The following is a 23,226-nucleotide window of genomic DNA, read 5'->3' on the forward strand; positions in this document are numbered from 1 at the left end:
AGACGTAAAGTGATGGGATCTATGATAATTATAAGGAGGGGTCATCACATCTAAAACCACTTCTCCTTGTATTTTAAAGGTAGAAACTTAGATTATTTTGGTCTTCATGGGAACATACTTTTAAAATGATAGCACTGTCATCCATTGGAAATATGTGATTATAATGGAAGTGAATAGGACCAAAATGGGACAGAAGGAAAAGTAAGTGTACATAACTTCTCCTGTTCTACAAACCTTACAATCAAAAGCTCAAATAAATTTCAAAAAGAAAATAAAAAACAGTCCTGACCAAGTTTCATAGAATTAACCTTTAATATGACAGATAATGTGAAAAAAAAGCTGTGAGGCAAGATGTACCATTTTGGACAGGAAAGGTGCGCCAAGGGTTAAGCACACATCTTTAGACATGGTACAACTCCATTCATAATACAACTGCTAAAAATACTTTTCCAGCTGCCAGCTTCACATTCCAAATACAAGAATAACAAAAATTTCCTTTAAAAAAACTTACTCTGTGAGGCCGAGAATAGTGTTTTTCTTGTACTCCATGTCAGAGCTGAAGCGCTGCACATCCACTCCCCGGCCCAGGCCCTGCAACACCTGAGCCTGAGTGAAGTCTGTCAGGCGCTCATTGTACACATACAGCTGGCTGATTAGCTTCTGCAGCTCCTCTGGCCAGGCCGAATATGAGGAGACATGCTGCGTGACCAGTCGAATCAGCTCCTTCGGATCGGCCTGTGGAAAGAAAAGGATTTAATGTCTCTGGATAACACGTGACAGGAATTTTCTCTCTATGAGCAATGAGAAGCTCGTAACAGAAGGGTTTCAAGTTTTAAGCCAATGTACTTTTCAAAACGGAATACTTCAAAATGCATTTAAGATAGAAAAGAAAAAAGAAAAAATATATGTTTTTATGACATTGCTAGCCTGGTACAAACCAATGCCTTGTTCTATGCTTTGTTTCATATGGAGGGTCTGGACTTTCGCTTGTTGATATTATTACCATGATGTGTGTGAAGTACCAGCTCAATGAAGCTTACCAGAAACCGCGTGCGCTGTAAACAACCCCATGGGGAGTGGGGCCAATAAAATGTCTTATTCGTCTTGCTCTGACTTTAGTTACTCAATATTTGGAAGCTTAGCGAACATAGACTGAATGGCTTTGTTCACTTCCTCCTGTGCTATTGCCAAACTACAACCTTGTATAGACAAACTACAATTCTAAACCAGTGCAGAAAACCATTGTGAATTGTTCACGACTCCTTCTGCTTGCTAATTGGCCCAGTTGAAATTCTACCAGAGAAATCCATCACAATGGGAAAAAGCCCAGATGAAGCACGTGATAAAAAAAATGGAGCAGAATGAAAGTAACAGTCAGGCTATAATAGTACATGTTTTTGAAGGTCAAATTTTTTATTTGGACCATTGCAGCTTTTTATTCATTGTCTTTTTTGCCATTTCTTCAGACCCTGAAAGTATTTTGTTTACAAAGTGATGAAAGTTACAAAAGAAGCAGACAAGATCACACTTCAGGTCTAAAAATGATCTACAATGACAAATTATTAACCATCTCAACTTTAAGAAATTCTAAAATCATTCCAGAGAAAGATTGTGAAAGAAGTTACTGTAGCGATTTTTGAAATCAAACATCAACATTAATTGCAGTAATTGTGGCATGTTCATGTCTTACATGGATTTTGAAACCTTGCAGTGCGTGCTCAGCTTAAGAGGATATAAAACTCATTCAAAAAGGAAGGAAATAAAAACATAATTGATTATTCAACAAAAGCATAATCAAATCCCCTTTAAGCACAGTTCATGCTAATCTGATACATTTTGTGCATAGCCTTACAAACCATATTAGAAAGAATTTCACCAAGTAAGACTAATTGTTTTTTTTCCTTTCAGTGATGTTTGCTTTTACATCTAATTACAGTATTGAGACAAGAGGTGCAGCACACCATTAAGGTTACATTTGGCCTAATTAATGCTGACATTGGGAGTTGACTTTAGCAATGCCACACATAGAGCCTGAAACGCCGCATACTGTGAAGTTTTCCAGAGGTCTCAGCAAAACACTCTAATGAGGTTATTAAAACAAATTTTGGTAATTTTCAGAAACTGAAAAAAAAAAAAAAGAAAACATGAAGAAATAGATCAACGTTTCTCTAATTACGCTTATGGAGATTTATTCCTGCACATGTTCAATCAGGTAATTTAAAGTGGAGCTTGTTTTTACATGTCAAGAAATTATGGCAAGATGTACCATCATTGCTATGGAGATTCGGGCCTGTGGGGATATTACAGACAGGTTTAAATTGACAGTGTAATACAGCAGGAGGGCTAGGTGAATGTTCTTTCTTTCTTCACCTCCATTCTAATTAAATGAGCTCCCAAATTTCAGTCGTTGGCATCTTATACCATGCCGCCCGGCAGGAGGAGATGGTTTATTTGTTGATCTTATTTGCATAAGGTAATTATAGCTGCTGGAAATGTGCAGCTGTGTGTTTGTGTATCGCCTTGCTCACACATCTCCTGCGTGTGTGTGTCTGTGCGAGTGCGAATGTAAGCTTAGTGCCAGACTTGGTGGCAGATTCGCAGTTCAAAAGGAGGACAGGAAAGGTTGTGAGAAGCCAAGTTGCAAAGAGAAGAATCATAAAAGTGAAGTCAGTGTAGATTATAAGTCAGAAGGAGGGAAAGTCATAAGATGAGAGGGGGGAGGAACAGTGGGGGTGGAAGAGTTGGGACATGGGCAACGGGAGAAAAGGAGGGTGAAGGTAACGTACTGGATAGACCTATAAAAACAAGACTGCCTGTCTGAAGTGAACACTGCTATGTTTAAATGAAGAAGAGTCTTTTGCAGCTAACTGAAAGATAAAATCTCATACATATAATTAAAGGGGAAATTAGCACTTGCTAATTTATGTAAAAGAACCACCCTCAAGACACAATGACAGATTTGTTATTTAGTCAGGAGCAGCGTTGAGTTTGTACGACACAACTATTGAGGGAAGAAGCATTAGAAATCAGCAGCCAGACTGCTGCAACATCAGCAAAAGAAGAGGCCAGAGCTGACAAGATGTTGGGTTTGATTTTGTCAACTTATAAAACCAGCTAACGACAATAAAGGCACTTGAAAATGCTCAGTGTTTTTGTGTTACTAGGGATTCGCTGACATCTGATAATAAACATCTAAAATCAGTTTGATTAAGAGTTGTTAAGACTGCAGATTATTCTCAATAGAGTATCTGAATGTTGTCACATTTCTGCTTCCAGAAGGAATTTGGTGGAGTTTACGGGATTAATCCTACAGGAAGTTGAATTTGAACTTCAGACTATTTTTCAGCATGATGTTTACATGTAACATGGCTTTCTTCCAGGTGATTAAGTTCGGTGTACAGTGAGCTATATAGTTTGTTGAAAAATACTGACGTATAGCAAGCTATGTGACTGTCTTGTTCCGCTGCTGGTCATTTCACAAATTTACCATGCTTTACGATTCTGGTGTTTTTGTGAGCAACTTTTCTGAATATTTTGTTCCTGCTTTGACAAAAAATAATGTCAACGCATCAAATTCAAATTAATTTTATATAATCTGTTCAAATCTAATTGTAAGGAAATGTGGTTATGCGACTAAAGTAATCATTTGTCAGCAGGAGGTCTGTCAGAAATGTCTTGAATTGAACAGGGGTCTAAATCGGTCAGATTTCATATAAAACAATCCCAAGTAGGGACCAGAATTATGTAAATAAGATCTAACATCCAAATCCTTATAAATTAAAGTACAAATAAATGAAATTAAACCTGAGCTTTTATAATGTTTTGATGCTGCTGTCTCCATAATTCCTCAAAAGTACACAACATGGTATGGTTGTTTTCCTACAGAGCAAGAAGTGAATTTTCTTCTGCTGCTCAGCTGCAGTGCTGGTTTTTATACCATGACTTCCTGTAGGAATGCTTTTCCCATGGCATCATAATTACTACTTTGCTGGATGTGCTCTAGTGTGTATCCCAGTGGCTTTTGCTCTATAAATGTTCCTCCAGATTCTGTTTATTGGCCAACTCCAAAACGTGACGAGGTACCTGTCCGGATTTTTCATCTTCCCCATTTGAGCTTGTCGCCTTCTGTCGGGGAGATTCTCGATTTATTCTTTATTGCTATGTATCTCAATTGTTAGCTTGCAGTTGTCAGTTTCAAATGGGTAGAGAAAACCAAGAGTAGCAGTCGCACTTCTGGGATATTTAGGAAGTGGAGCCTTTTCCTCTCCTTGGTGCTGTATAAGAATTAAGAATATGCTCTCAGCATCTGCTGTCCCCATCTGGAGAGAGACGCAGGAATCTCCGGCTCTTACCCCGATTAGGAGAAGGGGCTGAAGTTATTGATCTTGTGAAGTCTCAGGAGTATTAGCTGATGTCGGGGTCATAAAGCTCCATTCGTGTTGCATGGCTTCTACCTGTGTGCTCGGAGTTATCATCCTGTAGATAAAGTTACATTTTCACCCCTATACAGGACATCAATTAAAATAAAATGTTTTTTAAGTCCATGTCTTATTAATATGGCCACATGAGAAAGGCACACAAATAAGGCGTCTGCAACAGATTTACTTCTTGCATCCCACAATGGTCACATTTATTGATAAAACAAGGTAAAATATAAATCACTGCATTTTTTTTCAATCCAGTGATCAGTAAATTATTTTGTTGTATTACACAGTTATCTGTTTTCCACAATTGGATCTATCATGTCCAAAGAGACATGATAGATCTCTTTGGATCCTATCATGTCTTGTACTTAACTTCCTGGCTGCAAAACATAAACAGTTTTAAAATCAGACATGATTAGATTCTTAAAAATAAATAATTTTCTGTCCTTCAAAAGCTGATGTCACGAATATCTAAGACTTATTTGTAGTATTTCTTTTGTGGAAACATTGTGGTTAGGCATAAGTGGCTTTTCGCAAAATGGTACATTTTGAAGTTCCCCTGAAATTAGGCATAATGACACAAAAGAGAAAAACACATGCAAGAAGAAAAACTGTCAAAACAGTGATCGACACGCTGATGTTTGAAGTAAGCGACTGAAAAAAAAGACTTTCATGATGAAATACTGCAATGTCTTTCTTTCTCTCCTTTCTGTCATTCATCCATTGCACTGTTTGTGATCTGGATTATGCCCCCTGCTCCTCTGAACACCATTTTCTGCTGAATTTCTGAAAATTCCTTATCCCCTCTCCCTCATTACCCCAGAACCCCTAAAATCCCCTTTTCTTTATACTACATCCTTTTTTCCCCTTTAGGTTACCTTCAAAGAAAGAAAATAATTAAAAAAAACACTTTTATCTTCAATCAATCAATCAAATTTTATTTGTATAGCACATTTCAGCAGAAAGGCATTTCAAGGTGCTTTAGAAAAAAATATTTTTTTAATAATTTGTTTTTGTTTCTCCTTTTTTTGCTCAATTTCTTTAAATAGATACAATTTTAAAATATCTTAAACACAGATGTAATCCTCATGGAGAAGAATGTGAAAACTGCTTGAAGGAATTACATTTGCATTAGATAGCATGTGATGTTGCATTGCTGTGATGTCAGCAGAATGTCTAACGGCCCTTTAGCTATTCCGCTGATGCCACAGGCTCTTTTCTCTGTTTTTTTTTTCTCTTTACAAAGGTGCTAAAGAATCAATAAATGTAAAAAATAAAAACTTGCTCCTGCCAGAGATGTACTGGAAGGTTCATTTAATTTCATTTTTTCCCCCCAGTTATTACATTTGGGAAAAATCATCATTTGTTGTTTTTTCCAAATCACATTTAAATGTTTGATTCTAACACATTTTGATTTAGTAACACACAGTTGTGTGCACCTATGAACAGTTCAACAAAATGCAATAAATATTTTGTAGTGCCTAAGATAAATTATATTGTAGATTGACATTAAATATGCAATTCATGTCTGAAATTTCTGGCACAAAAACAAAGAAAAAGAGAGGGCCAAGACTCCTTCACAGCAATGTAAAAGATTAATTTCAGTCATCACAATCTTTACCAAATGTCTTAATTCTTTGAAAACTTCATGTTGTATCCATTCCTGTTGCCCAACATTAAAATATACTTAATTCTCTGAGACAGAAGAGCAAAACAATATGAATTTTTAAAAGACCAATTTTTTTTTTCCAGGAAAGTGTTAAAGTTTTTGCAGTTACTCTTTGGGTCAGCAATTTTCGGATCCTGCAAATGTCAGTTATACAAGCAAGTCTTAGAGTAATGTCTTAGACAAAAAAGAAATGACAATTCTCATCCTAAGAAAGAGTGCAGGAAATCTAATCAGAAAACATAAAAACACATTTCTGAACAGAGTAGGAGTCGGAAAACAGTCGGAAAGGCTGGGACTTAAAATATGCCGAAGGTCGTAACAAGCAGGTGGTTGCAAGGTAAAAATTAGCGATGTTACCGTAGAGCTAGAAGGTCAAATCTTATCTAGAGCCATTTTGTTTGGAGTGTTTTCTCTTGCGTCCACCACCAGTTCAAATAGATAAATGTCTGGCCATTAGTATGTCCCAGCATACAATATTAATGGCATTCTATAATTTATCATTTAAATTAGCTAAAACTAACTTTATAGTTAACAGAGCAAACAGTCCACACTGCAAAGAAGAGAATTGTATATTTAAAAACTATTTGGTTATTAAATTAAAGATGAATAACATTTTTGGACAATTGGTTCTCAATTCTGTGTTAATCAGTCATCAATGTGACAAGTTGAAGGCAGCTATGGACTACACAGAAGCTGGAAAAAACGTTATTAAAGTTGTGCACTCTGGTTTCAGAGTTGTTGTTTTTACCAGTTATTTTGTACTGAGTTTGCAGTTCTGTTCCAAGTCCTACACTGGAGTGGAGCCCCAGCAATACTAATCAATAATAATAGATTCTAAGGATCACTTCAAATGTTAACGTGGTAATCATTATTGCCATTGTTTCAAACATTAAAACCTTGTTTTACAGCAGCTGCTCTATTACACATATGGTGTGATATGTCCTCTGGTTTGATTATAAAATATTAATGACCATCCTTTACAGGAAGGCTATGTGTTTTATATCCTCACATTTAAAGAGGAACTGAATTCAGGCTAAATTAAAATCAATCAAACTTTTTTAAAAACTGGACATCAGAAGTCATAAAATTCTGATTGGTGCATCACTTGCTCTGGATTTGTCTTTATACAGAAAGACAGTATACCTCTTACATATAATGGTACTTTTTAATTATATTTTTTTAATGAAAAACAACTGAAGTAGAAACTTGAGCCAACAGATAAATAGACCAAACTGCATCAGCCCTCAGAGCCTAATCAGGTGATGCAAAAACAAAAGGTGTTTCATAATTGCAAAGTAGTATATAAAAATGTGATAATAGCGTCATGGTCTGAAGAGTTTTTAGAGATATCCTCGAAAGGGCTCTGGATGTCACAAAGTCACCTTAAATTATTATAGACCTGAATTATAACCTAATGAAAGATAAGGGAAATTAAAAAGAAACATTGTCAAGAGCAGACGGAGAAAAAAAATGCTAATTATATAGCTTAACTTTAAATTTAACAAACTTTGTTTGAATAGTAATATAAAGGTTAAAATGAAAGAAATTGCCATCACTAAGTTGTAGTAATGATCTTAATGAGTTGTGTGTATGTCATGTTTAACACTTAGCTTCATGGTCAGTGGCCTCATTAGCACTAATACTGCAATGGAGTATCTGCACATAATTAGTGGAACGGCAAAGGGGGGGAGGGGGGAAGAAACCAGGCATAGGTTGTAAAGGAATAATCACTTCATAAACAGGCTCAGCTGCACTGTGGGTCATAAAACACCATGAAGGGGAGGGATCACGAGAAAGACATGAGGAGGACAAGCAGGAGCGATTCAGCGGACTTAACGCCATGGATTTTATTAAAGAATTACGAACTACTTAGTCTCAAACAATCCCAGTCAACTGCAGCAGTGCATTAAGAGTGCACATTTGTCTAATAGGGGACTGTTAGTAGTCCCCTATTACAGGGCACTGATGAGTAAAATATTGACTTCTAATGATTATGGTTTGAAAGAACGATTTGGACAAGTGTATAGTAACAAGAAAAACAAGGAAATTAAAGTTAGTTAATTAAGAAAGAAACTGTGTAAATGGGAGGTCACTTGATCTAAATTGTTATTCTGGTCAATTCAACAATATACCACTGTTTCAATGGTCCATCACTTCCAAGGTTAGCTCTGACAATCAGCATTTTAAATACCACTGTGACTTTCACTTCAAGAAATACTGTACATAGAAAGATTGCAGCAATAAAATATTTCTTTATATTAAATTGGGTTTATCAAACCAATTTATCTATTTAAAGATGCCTGGTGAAGTTAAGCCTCAAGAACCTCAAATTTAAAGGCATGTGATAGTTTTATAAACTTTGCAGTTTATAAACTTGTTTTGCTCCTGAAAAAAGATTTTTTCCCCCTTTAAGTCTAAAAACCAATGTAATATTTGAATAGAGCTCAATCATTTTTAAACAAGAATCATGCATGTTTGTGTATAATGCAACCATGTATGCTTCTAAATGTACAGCATCGCACCGCAAGTGATGGAAATCAATACTCCAATAAGTGAGAGAATTGTGGCTGCAGGCAAAGATAAATGCGTTGATAAAAAAAAATCTCCATCTCTTTACTCAGCATATTGCCTTACAGGAGAATTACACTCACAGCTACAATTATCTAAGAACATTCTCATAAAAACTGCGCCGGAAAATACAAACTAATAAAGAGTATTAATGAGACTCGTATAATGGCAGGTAAATGTTCATCAAAACCAAAACAAAAAGAGGGCTATTTTGCAACATGTAAACACCACATGCAGAACAGTTATGGCAAAGAGCAGCTCTGTTTCACAAATGAGCACTTTAGCCACTGTAATGAAAACTTCCCTTGTGAACAAGTGGAAAGTGGCTCATTATGCCTTGGGGAGTAATGGAAACTCAGTCTCTGTATCGCTAAGCTATAAGTTTCTCAGTCATGCCTCAGAGCAATAATCAGATGAGAAAGTTAAGAACCGTAGGCTTTAAAAGCGAATAGAGGGCAACTGAAAGCTGGAAATCAGATGAGTGCCGTAAAGAAGTCTAAGTGTAAAAGAAATGCATAAAAACCTTAAACAGAGGTAAATTTAACATACAAGACAAGCTACAACTTTGAGGTTATATACTGGTACAAATTATGAATGACAGATTTCCTTGGAAATGGTTTGATTTTATTTTATATTAAGTTAACTTGTTTAATATAGCCAAATGACTTTGTATTAAAAAATTACAGGGAAAAAAAACTCAAGTTAAACAAAAGTATGAAATTACACATTTATTTTTAGCAAACAAATGTTGATGAAAATTGTTTTTGTACCTGCAGATATTTTTAACACACTATTTGTAATTAACAAAATATGTCATAGTAATGTAAATGAACAGAAAAAAAAATAATGTGAAAAACATTATTACTGAAAAACATTTCAGTAAGCTTTTACTAAAAAGCCTAGTTCTTTTCCCAGCCTAGAGAAAATCACTAGGCTCATTTAAAATCAACTTTATCTGACAGATTTCAACATGTTTTTGTGAATGACAGATCTACTAGCGGTCATTAAAGCTTTGTTTACATGGTAAATTTTCATAAACGATGACAGTTTGTCATCTTTGGACTTGAGCATCCTAGTAAGTTAACATGAGCAAATTTAAAAGACATTTGGTCCTTTCCATGATCAGTGCATGTCCTCGTCTAACGTCTTGCACCTGTGTAATACTATCAAAAATAAAGATGCAAAAAAAATAAAAAACTAATTTAACTTGGAAAAAAAAATTACTTACCAGAAAGCACCTCTAGTAATAAACAGAGAGAATATAAAAAGTATGAAAAAAATTAAAAAAAAAAAAAAAAAAAAAAATATATATATATATATATATATATATATATATAGATATAGATAGATAGACTTAAAACTACAGAGAGGTTCTTGACCATATAACATATCTACCAGTCCATTCAAAGACAGAGCCAGGGAAAATCGACAAAGCTTTCTCAAAATTTCTCAGCGTGACCAGGTCACATTGACAGACTAAATTAAATTCAGCCAACTGTGTGGAAAGCAGTGCATTAAGGTCTTAATGACACTGATGCTTTCTGGATAGCTTGGAAATGTATCAACAGAACATTTTTCCTCTTCAAGTTGCTGTGCTTAGCAAATTTTTGGAGTTAACCGATTTGCAAAAGTTTTACTCCCTTGTAAATTCTTCCATATTTTTGGCAAGTTACAATGACAAACTTTAATATATTTCAATACAGGACAGTGCAAGTTCAAATTAAGTTTTTTTTTTTTTTTTTTGCCTCCAAGTACCATCCGGTGCAAACAATTACCTTCAAAAACTCAAAATTTGTAAACAGAGTTTGCCTGTGTGCAATTTTATCAAAGTATAAATCCATCTGGCCTGTGAAGGCATAAGATTATTATTAACAGTATTATGAAGATGAAGGAACACAGCAGATGTGTCAAGAAGGTTTCGGGCATGTTGACAGGAGGATTATGTTACAAGATAAGATCCCAAGCTCTATGCATCTGACAGCTTAATTCAATCAATCATCTGAAAGTAGAAAAATGGCACAATGGAAATCCTTCCGATCGACAACATGCACGTCCTCCTAAACTTGCAGCCCAGGAGGGGCAGAGAGCATTTGTCAAAGAAGCCAAGAACTCTAGAGTAGCTGCAAAGATTCATAGTTCATGTGGGAGGATCTGTTGTTAAGACAACTATTGACCATGCCCTCAGAGGTATGGCTTTTATTGAAAGTACGACATAACAGCCATACTGCTGACAGAAAATCAGAAATGGCTTGTGCCATTTTGAAGAGGAAATCAAAAGTTTGTGGAGACACAGTAACAATGTGGAGACGTCAACCCAAAAGTCAAAAGATGGAACAAACACAAGGCAAAAATGTAATTAAGAACCTGTGACAAGGCTTGAGGATTGATGTTCACATATGCTCTTCCAGTTTGACTGAGTTTGTGCAATGTTACAAAAATGATTAAGTAAAAAAAATGTGTATGTAGATGTACAAAGCTGGTTGAGACACGACCTCCAGGAAGAGGGTTACACTGCAGTGAAAAGTGTGAATGATTGATTTTCTTAATTCTGAAATGATAGTGGTGTAGGATATTGACATTCACTAAAAATGACAAAGCATTTTGCTACAGCATTTATTATGAATATGCATGCGAGTTAAGTCTCTATTGTGTTGTTACTGCATGTAAAGTGGATTCTCTATAATCGCATGTAGCTAGTATACACAATTTAAAACTGCAAATCCATCTTAAATGAGTGCATTCTTCACTCTAGCTTTCAATATTCTTTCTTTTCTGGGAGCTTCAGTTTGAAATTCACTTTAATAAATCAGCAGAATAATATGAAAACAAGCTGCTCAATGAAGCTTTAAAAATACACCTTGAGTAAATCCTCAGAGGGCTCTATTCCTATTTGCAAATAGATGATTTCAGTAGCTTGAGTGTTTGGTGTCTTATTGACTGGGTATGAAATTATGAGATAGACACTGGAGAATTGAAAAGGCACAAGAGTCATTCACACAGTGTTACTGCTCTTCAAGAAGAGAGTGGGAAACACTCGGAGACAGCTTGACACACCGCAACACACAAAAACAGACATCCATCAGCCGCTGTCTCAGGAAAACAGATCTTAGACTGAAATCAACACCAAAATGTTAGCCTGCAGGAAAAGCTTAGACACTACAAACATCCAAAAGCATGCACACAGATGTTTCATGCCCATCCATGTATCAGAAAACATTTGGGTATGTGACACATTTTCTCTTCTGCTAACCCAATTTGCAATGCAAAGCAGAGAGTGCATAAAACATAGATACACCCTGCTATACTTATCTGAAATTAAATATCACAGAATGTAAAATGCATGACACTTTAAAGATAAGAGAAAGCAAGAGACCGTTTGAGAGAACAGTACAATGTGAAAGGCATGTACTGCTTAGATGGTATTGTGAATAGAGAGGACTAAGACTTGACAAGTCATGCAGGATGGTAGGGGACACAAAAGTTACTGAACAAAGAAGTGAAGAAGTGCTTAATAAAAAAATGCAGCATAATCAAAAAGACGCACCATGAAAACGTTTGACAATTTTTCAAGCTTAAAGTTGTCTGTCCAATGCTCGTTTAATAGGACACTTTTCTGTTTTTTTACTGGCTAGATACGCTGAATCAATTATCATTTTTATCTTGTATTAGTGTTCCTTGTGTTAGCCTCCATTTTTACATCAACAAAAGAGCTGTATCCCTTCCATTCCTACTACCTTCAAATTATTTTTCTTTTAATAAAAACAACTAGCCACCTTGTTTTCTATTTTTTGTTTGTTGTTCATACGTTTGTCCAAGGCAGAAAACTGGATGTTCTCCAGGATGTTTTCTCAAACATATACTTGAGATTTTTTTCTTTGTTTTGCTTTTTATGATGGCGAGATAGGGTAAAAAAAATATATAGCTATGTGGTACTAAAATCAGAAACTGTTTACAGTAACATGTAGGAGAAAGAAGCGAGGGATGTACAAGGAAACACACCAGTTTTTTCCTTGTTACAAACATTTTTGTGTCAAAAGAACTTTTGTGATATTTGGGCAGAAAAAATCCTTTACAAGCCCCTAAGCAACAACATCAAGAAAATACTTGTTTCCTTACAGACTTATTATGATTTTGGTTTTTTCGTCACACTTAAATGTTTATGATCAAACTAAACTAAAAGAAAATATATTTTGGAATGACATTACTGCTACAGAAAGCCACTACTGATTGGACGTCAATACCTTCAGTCTGTAACAATATTGTTTTCATATCTAACACCTAATTTAACAAAACCATGGTCACACTAATAAATTTGTACACATTGAGTCTTTAATTACACAAGTACATTAGGTATAATTAAAGCAACATCTCTTCTGACTGGAATATATAATATACTCCTTTTTTGACTAGTCCAACCATCAGAAAGAATGAGAACATGGTGCTAAAAATGAGAGTGATGGGAAGGAGTTATTTAAACCACTAAGGCCTGTAGCTCATCACCAATGATATGTCAGAGAAATATCAGTGGAAACATAGAAAAACCTGTTCAGTAATCAAAGGAAATGTGACAAAAAGTTTATAAAAATAAATACAAAAGATTTCTGACAAGCCATTCTTAAATATGTGAATAAAATAGATAATATTTTAGCATTATTTTATCTTTTGAGAGATGATCATATTTCATATCAGAAATGCATTGCTTGGTTGAAAAACAGCAATAATTAATAAACATCTGCCACAGATATGAACAAGTGTAGGATTAACTTCAATCCATTTAATAGTTCTTATGCAGTTACAAAGTTTTAAAGCATTTTTCAGACAAGGTAATACCTAGTGCAGAAAACACATACTTGTGAGGCAAGAAAATGGCACAAAACTGAGTGAAAACGCTAAAACGAAGTTGCCGTAACCTCATCAATAACAGTTGAGGGACAGCAAGACCTCAAACAAAATGAGAACAAGCACTCAAGCTTGTTCACACCGAAGCAACAAAAAGGGAAGCGGACGGTAAACAAAACGGAAAGAAAGAGCTAAAATTTGAAAGTGCAGCTGCTACAGAGAACGGAAAAGGAGAAAGGCTGTATATATATTTTAAGTTAATGGGCTTGAACTTTACTTGAGGCAGGAGGTTGAGGAGTGATTACTGCCATTAAGATGCGGGAAAGACTGTGTGCATCAAAGTGAAAGTGTGTGTGTGGCATTGGCAGCCAGTGTATTAGTGTGGGTAGGGATGTACAAGTGTACATTTCTGTGCACAGTGCTGACCTTGAATGTCAACTGGGACACACTTATCCACTTTTTTCTGCTGGCCTCTTTCCTTCTTCTCTCTATTTTCTCTGTCTTTTATTTCTACATTTTACCTCCCTCTTCCTACCTGAACTAAAACCCATGAGAGCCACAGACCACTCAAGAATAAGGTCAGAGCCGTTTCTTCCTTTATTCTGTGCCAATCAACCCCTAACAACTCAAGTGCTACTCTTCTCCGTCCTCACCTTTCCTTGTCTGTCGTATTTGTATCTCAGTCAGTCTTGACTTATTCAAGTTTTATCTCAAAGATAATGGTCCAACAATCAAAGAAATTAATCTTTTTTTTCCTGAATTTTCCAATTAAAATAAAACTATTTAGTTCTCACAATAACAAACAAAACAAATTTAGAAAAAATCTAAATAAAACGGAAATTAGTGGATTACACGCTTTTACAGTAAGAATCAATAAGAATCTCCAGTTTAATGTTACGTTTCTATTTTAGGAGAATTCTGATGTTCTGATGTTATAGCTGTCCTTCATCACACTCCATACCGACATGGCTAAAAGTACATGACACTGGTTTAAAATAACCTTTCCAGGGCATACTTTGAAGCACAACAAGAGAAATTCACATGCTTGTTTAAGATAAGCCTTATTTGGCCAACATTATCTGTGATTTAGTTGACAGCAAACGTATGTCCTGTTAGAATTATACATTGATGCCTTATGAAAGTAATAATAGTTTAATAAAAACAAATCCCTTACTTTACTAAACTATTTCAAAGTGAATCTGGCCAAACCATATGATACTTTTATCCACCAAACAAATCTCAGTTTTTTTGCAGAGGTCTGTTCCTGTAACCATCAAATCATCCCTCTTGTTATTCATCCATCTATGTGTTTTTAGTTATCCATCCACTTCTTCCACTGGCTTTTTAGCCATCCGTTGATTGGTCCATCCATGCATCTGGATGTATGGATGGAGCATTCATCCAACCATTCACTCCTTCTATCAGTCCATATATTTATTTATTTATTTATAGTCATCGATACATCCAACTACCCATCTGATCCCACCAGGTTTTCATCCCCAAGCCACATATCCATCCATTTGTCCATCCATCCGTCTGTCCGCCAGCCATCACAACCATCCATTCTCTCATTTGTACATGCGTTTGTTTTTTCAGCCATCCATCAAGTCAACACACCTGCTATTCATCCCTCAATTAATTTGTTAATCGATTTTTCTCTTTAGTTATCGATTCATTGATCATTTATCCACCCATCTAGCTATACATTCACCATCCATCCATCTCTCTAGCCATCAGTCATAGATCCATCCTTTTTCCAAGTTCCATATTTTAAGCCAGGGCTCTCCACAACTATCTTTATAAAATCAAAATGAATTTCAGTGTTTATACTTTAAAAGGACCAAGTGTTTTAGACGTTTGAGGCTTTAGAACTATGGCATTTTGACAAGAAAGGAACCCTCATTAAAACAGTAAGACGATGTAAGACTTTTTTCACTTTGATACAGCTACTGGCATTAAATGATTAGCATACCACCATCTTTTATCACCGTTCATTGAGTTCATTGAACATTGTCTGAACATGCAAACCTGATAGAGAGTGTGGTTTTTGTCCTTGAAGCAGGGCACGAGGCGGGAGTAGATCTGCAGGGAGTAGTAGTAAGCAGCCAGCTGGAGTGACAGAGCAGAGTGGCACTGCTTCTCAAAACACTTGTTGGCATCCAACACCTGCATGTATTAGAGACCATATGTTATAAGGAAAAAAACAGTCAAAGCATTTGGTATTTTTACCAGCCTGGCTGTAAAATGTATAGAAAAATTATAAAATTTAGTCCCATAGTCTGATTCACACTTTTAAAATACCTCACAGATGACAGTACCACTGAACTCTCTTCCAAATAAGTCTTTTCATCTCTTTTAGAAGCAGCTAGCTAAATAAAATTGAGCCAAATTATATCACAACTTGTGGCCTCTATATCTGCAAAGCTGGTAAAGATACACTTGGGCCACACTAAGGGAAATTACATATGCACAACACCGGTAACAGGCTTTAATTTAAAATAAAAACCTTCAAAAATCATGTATTTTTCAACAGTACGCTACATCATGTTGGTATATTTCAACAAAAAAATGCTGAAGTTTGTGGATGTAATCTAACAAAAATGGGAAAAAAAAATTCAAGGGTAAAAAATACTTGCAAGGCACAAACATGCACCATGTCTCTGTATTGCATGTTAGTCTTTATTGATTAAGATCTGTTTGTTACTCTGGATGCACTTTATGGGTAACACAGAAATGTTAAAAGTACAACTGCACTGAAAGAGAAAAGCATGTTCATTGCCACTAGATAATTTGTGTGACCGTGTGCGCATACCTGAGGCAGGGCCAGTAAGTAGGACAGAGCCAGCATCATGTCTCTGGGAAATGCATCATTGGCCAGCTGCAGCAAAACTGAATAGAATGGAGGGATGCAAGGGAAGAAAGAGAAGAAAAGATTTTAAATGAACCGCTAACTTAGCCCTTTTTTAAAAGAGAAAAAAAAAAAAAAAAGGGAAGGTTTGTAGTGTAAATATGAAACGTCCTTAACATTTTGGTCAAATTTTGGATTCTCTCCTCTCTCCTTCTGAACTGCACTACTGCCCCTAAAACATAGCTGATTGTGCTAATTATGCACTTGAAATAACTGGCAATGAATTTTTACATCACTCTGCGAAAATGTGACCAACTCATTTTTGCGAGGTTGTAATTCAGCCACACTGGAAGGTTGCCAGGCTGGAATGGCCTGTCATTCCACTGTATCACTATTGGATTTAACCATTAATGGCTTCAAAGCATCACACTATGAACACTTCATTCGACTTTTGGGATGGTGCTCCTTTTCTCGAATGCTGTCTTTGTTTCAGACCAGATATAAAGGGATGAATGCTTTCCAAAAATTTTAGAAGATATAAAATTGAGGCAAATACACATTACATAGATGGGTAATCTATTGTCTTCTTCCGAATAATTTGAAGCTTTAAAACATGAAGAAAAAAAATGGACACAAGGAAGCCGTAAAGGGTAAAGGGTTCTTTTATGATGCAAATTTTCAAATTTTTTATCATTAAATCAGCTCTTAATAGGGTTAGGGTTTAAAATCTTTACAGAATTAGGTTGATCAAAAGTCTTTTTTTGGTCAAAAGGTTACTGCACCGAACACTCAATAAGACAATTCAAATACTGACTAACTATTAGGATCTCAACAAAACAGGTGCTCAATTAGAAGTGAAAGACTCAAGAGTACATAAAGGTACAAACGAGTACTGGCAAATGGGATTTATCAGCTCTACAAAGTCAAAACGAAAACAAAGACTGACTTTTTTGTACACTGCCTGGCTAAAAGACAAAGAGGAATCAGAAAGTAAACAAACATCACACACACTTTTCAGGTTTACCACTGCAGATGAACCCAAACCACTCTGAGCACACAAATGCACTTAATTAATCACTCACTAACTGAATCGCACACACACAGAAAACAGTGGGAGTGAGCAGAGGGAAGCAGACAAAATCACTTTGTAGTCCACAAAGAAGAAGAGGCCTGTGTTCGTGATAAGAGCAGCAGACTAACTGGAACAGACAGAAGAAAGCAGAGCATGGACACTGGCTGAGAGACAGGTTCAGGGGTAAAGGAAGACACATGCTCTGAAGAACAAAATGCACACCACTGTGCACCCATACAGAAGCATCCAGTGGATGACATGTTCAGCTAAAACTTCTGTGTGGGGGTGCGCGTGTGTGTGTGAGCAGGGGTGGAGGAAGTTTAAAGAGCCATAACAGCTCTCTTAGGAAGTGAGCCCACCTCCACCCTTAACTTTCTTTTCTCTTCCCTCCTCTCCTACCCCCTGGGTTTCAATGAGCTACACCTCAGAATGAGCTGATTACATGCCTCTTTAAAGTTACAGATACCATCGGGACAGGAATTACCAGAGGGGTAAACACGTACACGCACTTAAACACACACACACACTCTCTATCTCTCAAACTAGATAACCCTGACTTTAAAGCAGGAGATATTTCTGCTTTAGAGAGAGATGAAGGGGGACACTGATAAAGAGACCTCATGGAGGAGAGCGGGCATAAGACAAGGCTAGTTTGTTGCACACATCAATTTGGATTTCTACATCAGCTAAATGTGGCACATAGGTAGCAGAATGGCGGCACATACTGCGGAAAAATAAGTGATTAAGGCCAGTCGGTGGCAGCACATAATGCTCAGTGTGTAGTTCGATGTAAACTGTGCATCTTTGTGTCTGTTCACGTTAAGCACTTGCCCTGGCACCTCAATGCCGCTGAGTCAATGTTCACCCTTGTCATCATTAATTACCTCCACCTTATCAGGGGTCAGGTGGAAAATCAGTGTATTTATTTTCTTAAAGGCCATATCCTAGTCTGTTTTTAAGGACAGCCGGTGCGGTGGACAGATACGCCAGTCATTAATCGAAGCTTGTTATCGGGGGGACGAAGGCGTCCGGAGTGGCTTTTCTCTTTCACAACACGTCGCGCTTCGCAAGCAACTCCGAAGGGAAGGTGACTTTTAGGGAGGCAGATACGCATATGAATGGCAGGGACAACCATAAGAGAGCCTTAGTTTGGTTACGGGGAAGTTTGTATGTGCACAAGGTAGATATGTGGATGCATACCAACACACCGCCGCTCTTTGGCCAGAGATAGCTATACACACATACACACACATGTTTGCTCTCTACTTTTGTTGTTGCATTGATTTTGTTGAGCAGCTGTGATCCATCATATGGTGTGGCCTTGATGTTTTGACATGATGCTATCTCCCTGGTACCACTGCAGTGATCCGTCATTAATTACTCTTGCCATGGGACGCGTGAGGATACATTAATTAGCAGAACGAGGCTATTCTTCCCATGTTATCCCCAGCTCCAACACACATGGGCTCTGTGGCTAAGACGGATGAGGTGAGGGAGGGCAGGGTATGGTGTGAGGAAAAGGGGTTGACAACACTGTGCTCTTGGCAAATGACACCGCTTCAATTGTGAGACAAAGCACTGAGAAATGGTCCAAGTTAAACAATACTGACTCAGTTTACCCACAAGCTACAAATCTTCTTAATACCATAGATTCTGCAAATGTCACAAAGTTCCGTTTAGGATTCATTTAGGACCAATGTGATTTAAATTTAAGCTCATCAAGATTCATGAAAAGTACCTTAAGCTATAGCTGAGCCAAGAATTATTCATACCTCTGGGGTATAGAGGTTCAAAGTATTCTCAACTGTGATTGGAAAGAGATATAGATGTGTGTCAAAATATGATACTAAAAGGTTCCGTAATTTTGCAAACTGTGAGAGTTCAGAGACAGAAAAAACAAATCTCTGAAAACTTCAAAAACAACAAAAATAAAAGGAAGCCCAGTCAAAGTCTGAAGTAGGCTGTTCATACTCTAAAACCCTCTAATGAGGCTGAGTTATAACAAAAGATGATTAAGAGGCCAGAAAGTCTTACAGGGCAATTTTTAAGACTTTTTGCCATTTATCGGCAACAACTGAATAATTACTATTACTTTGAATGACAGTGTTTCCACAACCCGGGGGCAAATGCTTTCCACAAAGGGCTATGTTGGCTTTAACAGCTTTTTTCAACTTAAATTATGAGAAAATCTGAGTAAACAGGACAAAGTTATCTTGAAAAATTCCTTGCCATTACACAATTCAAAGTTGAATGTCTTCGTAATTAGATAAAGAAAGCATAAATATGCACATATAAAAATATAAAGATCTTTAAACTCAGAATGAAGAACTGCTGGCAGGATAAACAAGAATGATGTCACTACTCGGATACAGACACTCTAGACTACGCAAGAAATTACATGAAAATGGAAAGTGTTAATGGTCAAACAAGTTTATCACTACAAAATCCGCAATTTCACCTGTTTTATCTCTGTCACTAAGTGTTCCTTCATGCTTACCTTCTGTCGCAGGAAACAAGGTTTTTCCTTCTGTTTTAGCCTCAGCTAACTTCCCCGTCCTCAGCAAAACCTCAGCAAAGTTTTCCTGTGGCATTTCTTTGTAGGATGAGTAAACATCTTGACTCTAAGAGACAGAAGAGGAGAGAGTGATGAAGTACTTAGGGTTATAGCAAGTACATTCTTGCAGATGGGTAGACTATAAAATAAGATAAAAAAATAGAGAGATGTGATTAAGATGACTGAGCATCTTCATTCACATGGAGTTAAGACAGATGAGAGATGGAAGTAGACAAATGAATGTTAGAGCCAAACAAAGAATTCCAACCAAGAGACCTTATGATATCTTTATAGGATGGCTGTGTGGCAAGTTGTTTCTCAAGTGTCTCAGTTGTGAACAATGAAGTTCCTCCTCCCACTTGCCTCAGAGCCACCGCTTCGACACTGAATGTTTCCCCGTCTGTCTTTAACACTCCATTCATCTTTCTGTCTCGGTGCATTTGTCTCTTTCTCCTTCAATCAGCCTCTTCCTCATCTCTTTTATCCTTCAATGCAACTTGTATGTTAAAAAAATGACCCTATTGATCAGGCACAGAGAGATGGATGCAGGGAGCAATTATTGTTAGATGGATGATGGAAGACGGATCAACGGTGGAGATGAAGTGAAAGAAGGGATTTGGAGAGGCCTATTAAAGTGTCATGAGAGGAGATGTATCGGCCTTTGCTGTTTCGCCTTATGTCCACTCCTTTACGTATCCATTTGATTTGTGTCTTGAGAGTAAAAAGCACAGAGATGACCCAAGGCGACCATTTTCTAAGTATAAAGGTCAATCTATTCTTTTTTTAACTTTTGACTCCTGCACTTTTCTGCTGCCATAAATCCTTATTTCAACATTCTGTTCTTATGGATTTTCCCCCACTCACCTTTCCTCTTCTGGTTAATATATGCAGCGTATTTCAGCTTTTTTATTTTCAAGTCATCTTGGATTTTGCTGACTAACATAATACCCATCTTAAAAAATGCTCCTTCCCTGATGTTAGTGCTTCTAAAGTGCTTTTGGCATTATAATTACTTAGACTGAAATCAATATTCATTTTGTCTTGACACAGTTTGTGAAGGAATGTATAAATCATGAGGAGGGGGAAAAATCAAATTAAACACCCTCAGTTAGGAGTCTACTCAGACCTTTTTTTTTACAATTTAAGAAGACGGCCTGCAGCAGAAAATAATGGTCCATGCCAAATACAGGTCCAAGCCACTCACCGGGTCTACATAGGGATCCTCAATGAGCTCCTGATAAAAGGCACTGCAGCCCTGGTGCTCCAGCTTGGAGTTTTCATACACCCCTTCCTGGTTGGTGGCTCCAGCTCCACGACCCTGAGGAGCCATCAAAACATGATTAAACTTTTACCACATGCCCACAGCACAGTCATCTCGCTCTGTCAAAGCTCATATCCTTGCATATTCTCTTTCTTAAGAAACCAGTGGCCATGTGGGCACCGTACTTGCCCAGCCACCCCGAGAGATGGCATCGTGCTCCACCTTAGTGACCACCTATCAGCCCACTAACCACAAGATGATAAAATATTTAGGAGCTTCAATTAATTATGCAACAGATGGACTTTGGTTTTTGGCGTTTTTAATGAAATCTGAATGGGAGAATGAGCATAGAATAAGTGGGAGAGAGGACAGAAACCTCTGGAATCAAATAACTCTCCATGTTCCTTACACTGTTGGTGTTTCTTTACCTCCAAACTGTTCACAATACAGGTGCATTAGGTTAGTAATGTGTGTGCACCTGAAGTGGACGGAGGTAATTAAGTGACTCCTTCACCCAACGGTGGTCGCTGACTGCTGTCAGCACTGCCTTGGTTGTCAGTCCAGTGGTGGTCAACACTTTCATGGTCTTTGCTGTAGTCCTATGAAGGAGGTCTCTAGATGTGCCAGCCTGCAGCCAAGAAGCGACGAGAGAAACCAAAGATGTTTCAAAGATTTAACAGTGTAATGAATGCAATGTGAAGGCCGTAGAATGACCCTGCATGACAGAACAAGATTTTTTTTGTACATAATGTTATCAATTGCAACAACACCTACAATCACAGCGCGGTGAGATTTCAGTCACATGTTAAGGTGGGAGGTGGAATTAAGTAAAAAAGTGAACAAACAAATTGCGTAAAAATAGAAATGTCTCAGGCCAAACTGATTAATAGACATCACTTGAATAGGATGCATCTAAAGTCAGATAAAATGTTTCAAAATCCACATATGTCCAGTTCCTGAATGTCATGACCTTCAAGAGGCTATTTATTCTCCAACACAGTCCAACACGGTTGAATTAAACAACCTGAAATTCCTCCACAGCGATGTAAAAGACATATTGCCACTTGTTGCAAAACACTATCAATGTCATCTTCACATGTGGTCAGGTTGTTTTAGAAATACGTTTTCAGCATTATTGAAAAGTAAACCTCTTCTCTAAACTATCCTAAATGTAAAATAATGCAACAAAGACACCTCTTTAAAAGAAAATATTGTTCTTTTCAAATTGAATGGTGTTTGTGACTATGCAGTCAAATTTTATGTCAGGTTTCGCATTTCCATGTTATGCCCACATGTTCTCAAAACCCCACTTACACTGCAAGTGGGCTGGATCCAAATTATTTTGCATCCTTCCTCCATATTTAATTTGGCAAGGGATTGCGAGTCAAGGAATTGAAAAACAAGAGAAAACAAATACATACAGACACAGATGTAATAATGCAAACAGACATCTAGAGGTCTTAAATATACACAAGTGAGATCTGGTGGCATTAATATAACAATAAAATGACAACAGGCAGCTTCAGATGAGCTTCCATACAGACAAAAAGCAGTTCAAGTCATGAAACATTAACACCCACTCAAGGCATCATAAAGCAGGGAGTGCTGAAGAGAAGAAGAAAGGGCATAAATTAACCAAGGGAACTGAGCAGACCTTAACATTAAGTTTACAAGTCATCAAATATGGAGCTGTAGGGAAACACATAAACAGAACCAAAGGTTTAAGATATAGCCCGCCTGGGTATACTCAGACAACCAGCTTAGACAAGGATCATATAATCACGTAAGGCAAAGCACATTAAATGAATAAAAGACACAAACCTTGAGATAGTCAGCCTTAGCTACTTCTTGTCCACTCTCTGTCTTGGCAGGCTCCATTTGATAATTAACAGCCTGGTACAACAACTGCAGGACAAACAAGTAACAGGTGAAGTTAAAGTTACACGGTTTATTGTCTTTGTATATATACGACAACATTCTGGTTGTCATTC

General features: G+C 37.0%; 1 protein-coding gene across 1 annotated transcript in view; it reads right to left on the reverse strand.

Moving 5' to 3' along the window:
* Positions 1-23,226, reverse strand: part of nbas (NBAS subunit of NRZ tethering complex) — a 161,942-nt gene that overhangs the window by 65,578 nt on the left and 73,138 nt on the right. The window contains exons 36-42 of the mRNA XM_008398001.1: positions 23,057-23,140; positions 21,714-21,863; positions 21,179-21,292; positions 19,918-20,041; positions 16,313-16,389; positions 15,529-15,666; positions 512-735 (exon numbers count right to left, since the gene is read on the reverse strand). Of these exons, the coding sequence (XP_008396223.1) occupies positions 512-735; positions 15,529-15,666; positions 16,313-16,389; positions 19,918-20,041; positions 21,179-21,292; positions 21,714-21,863; positions 23,057-23,140 (911 nt within the window). The remainder of the gene's footprint in view (positions 1-511; positions 736-15,528; positions 15,667-16,312; positions 16,390-19,917; positions 20,042-21,178; positions 21,293-21,713; positions 21,864-23,056; positions 23,141-23,226) is intronic.

Source organism: Poecilia reticulata, linkage group LG21 (assembly GCF_000633615.1).
Source record: "Poecilia reticulata strain Guanapo linkage group LG21, Guppy_female_1.0+MT, whole genome shotgun sequence".
Taxonomy (NCBI): Eukaryota; Metazoa; Chordata; class Actinopteri; order Cyprinodontiformes; family Poeciliidae; genus Poecilia; species Poecilia reticulata.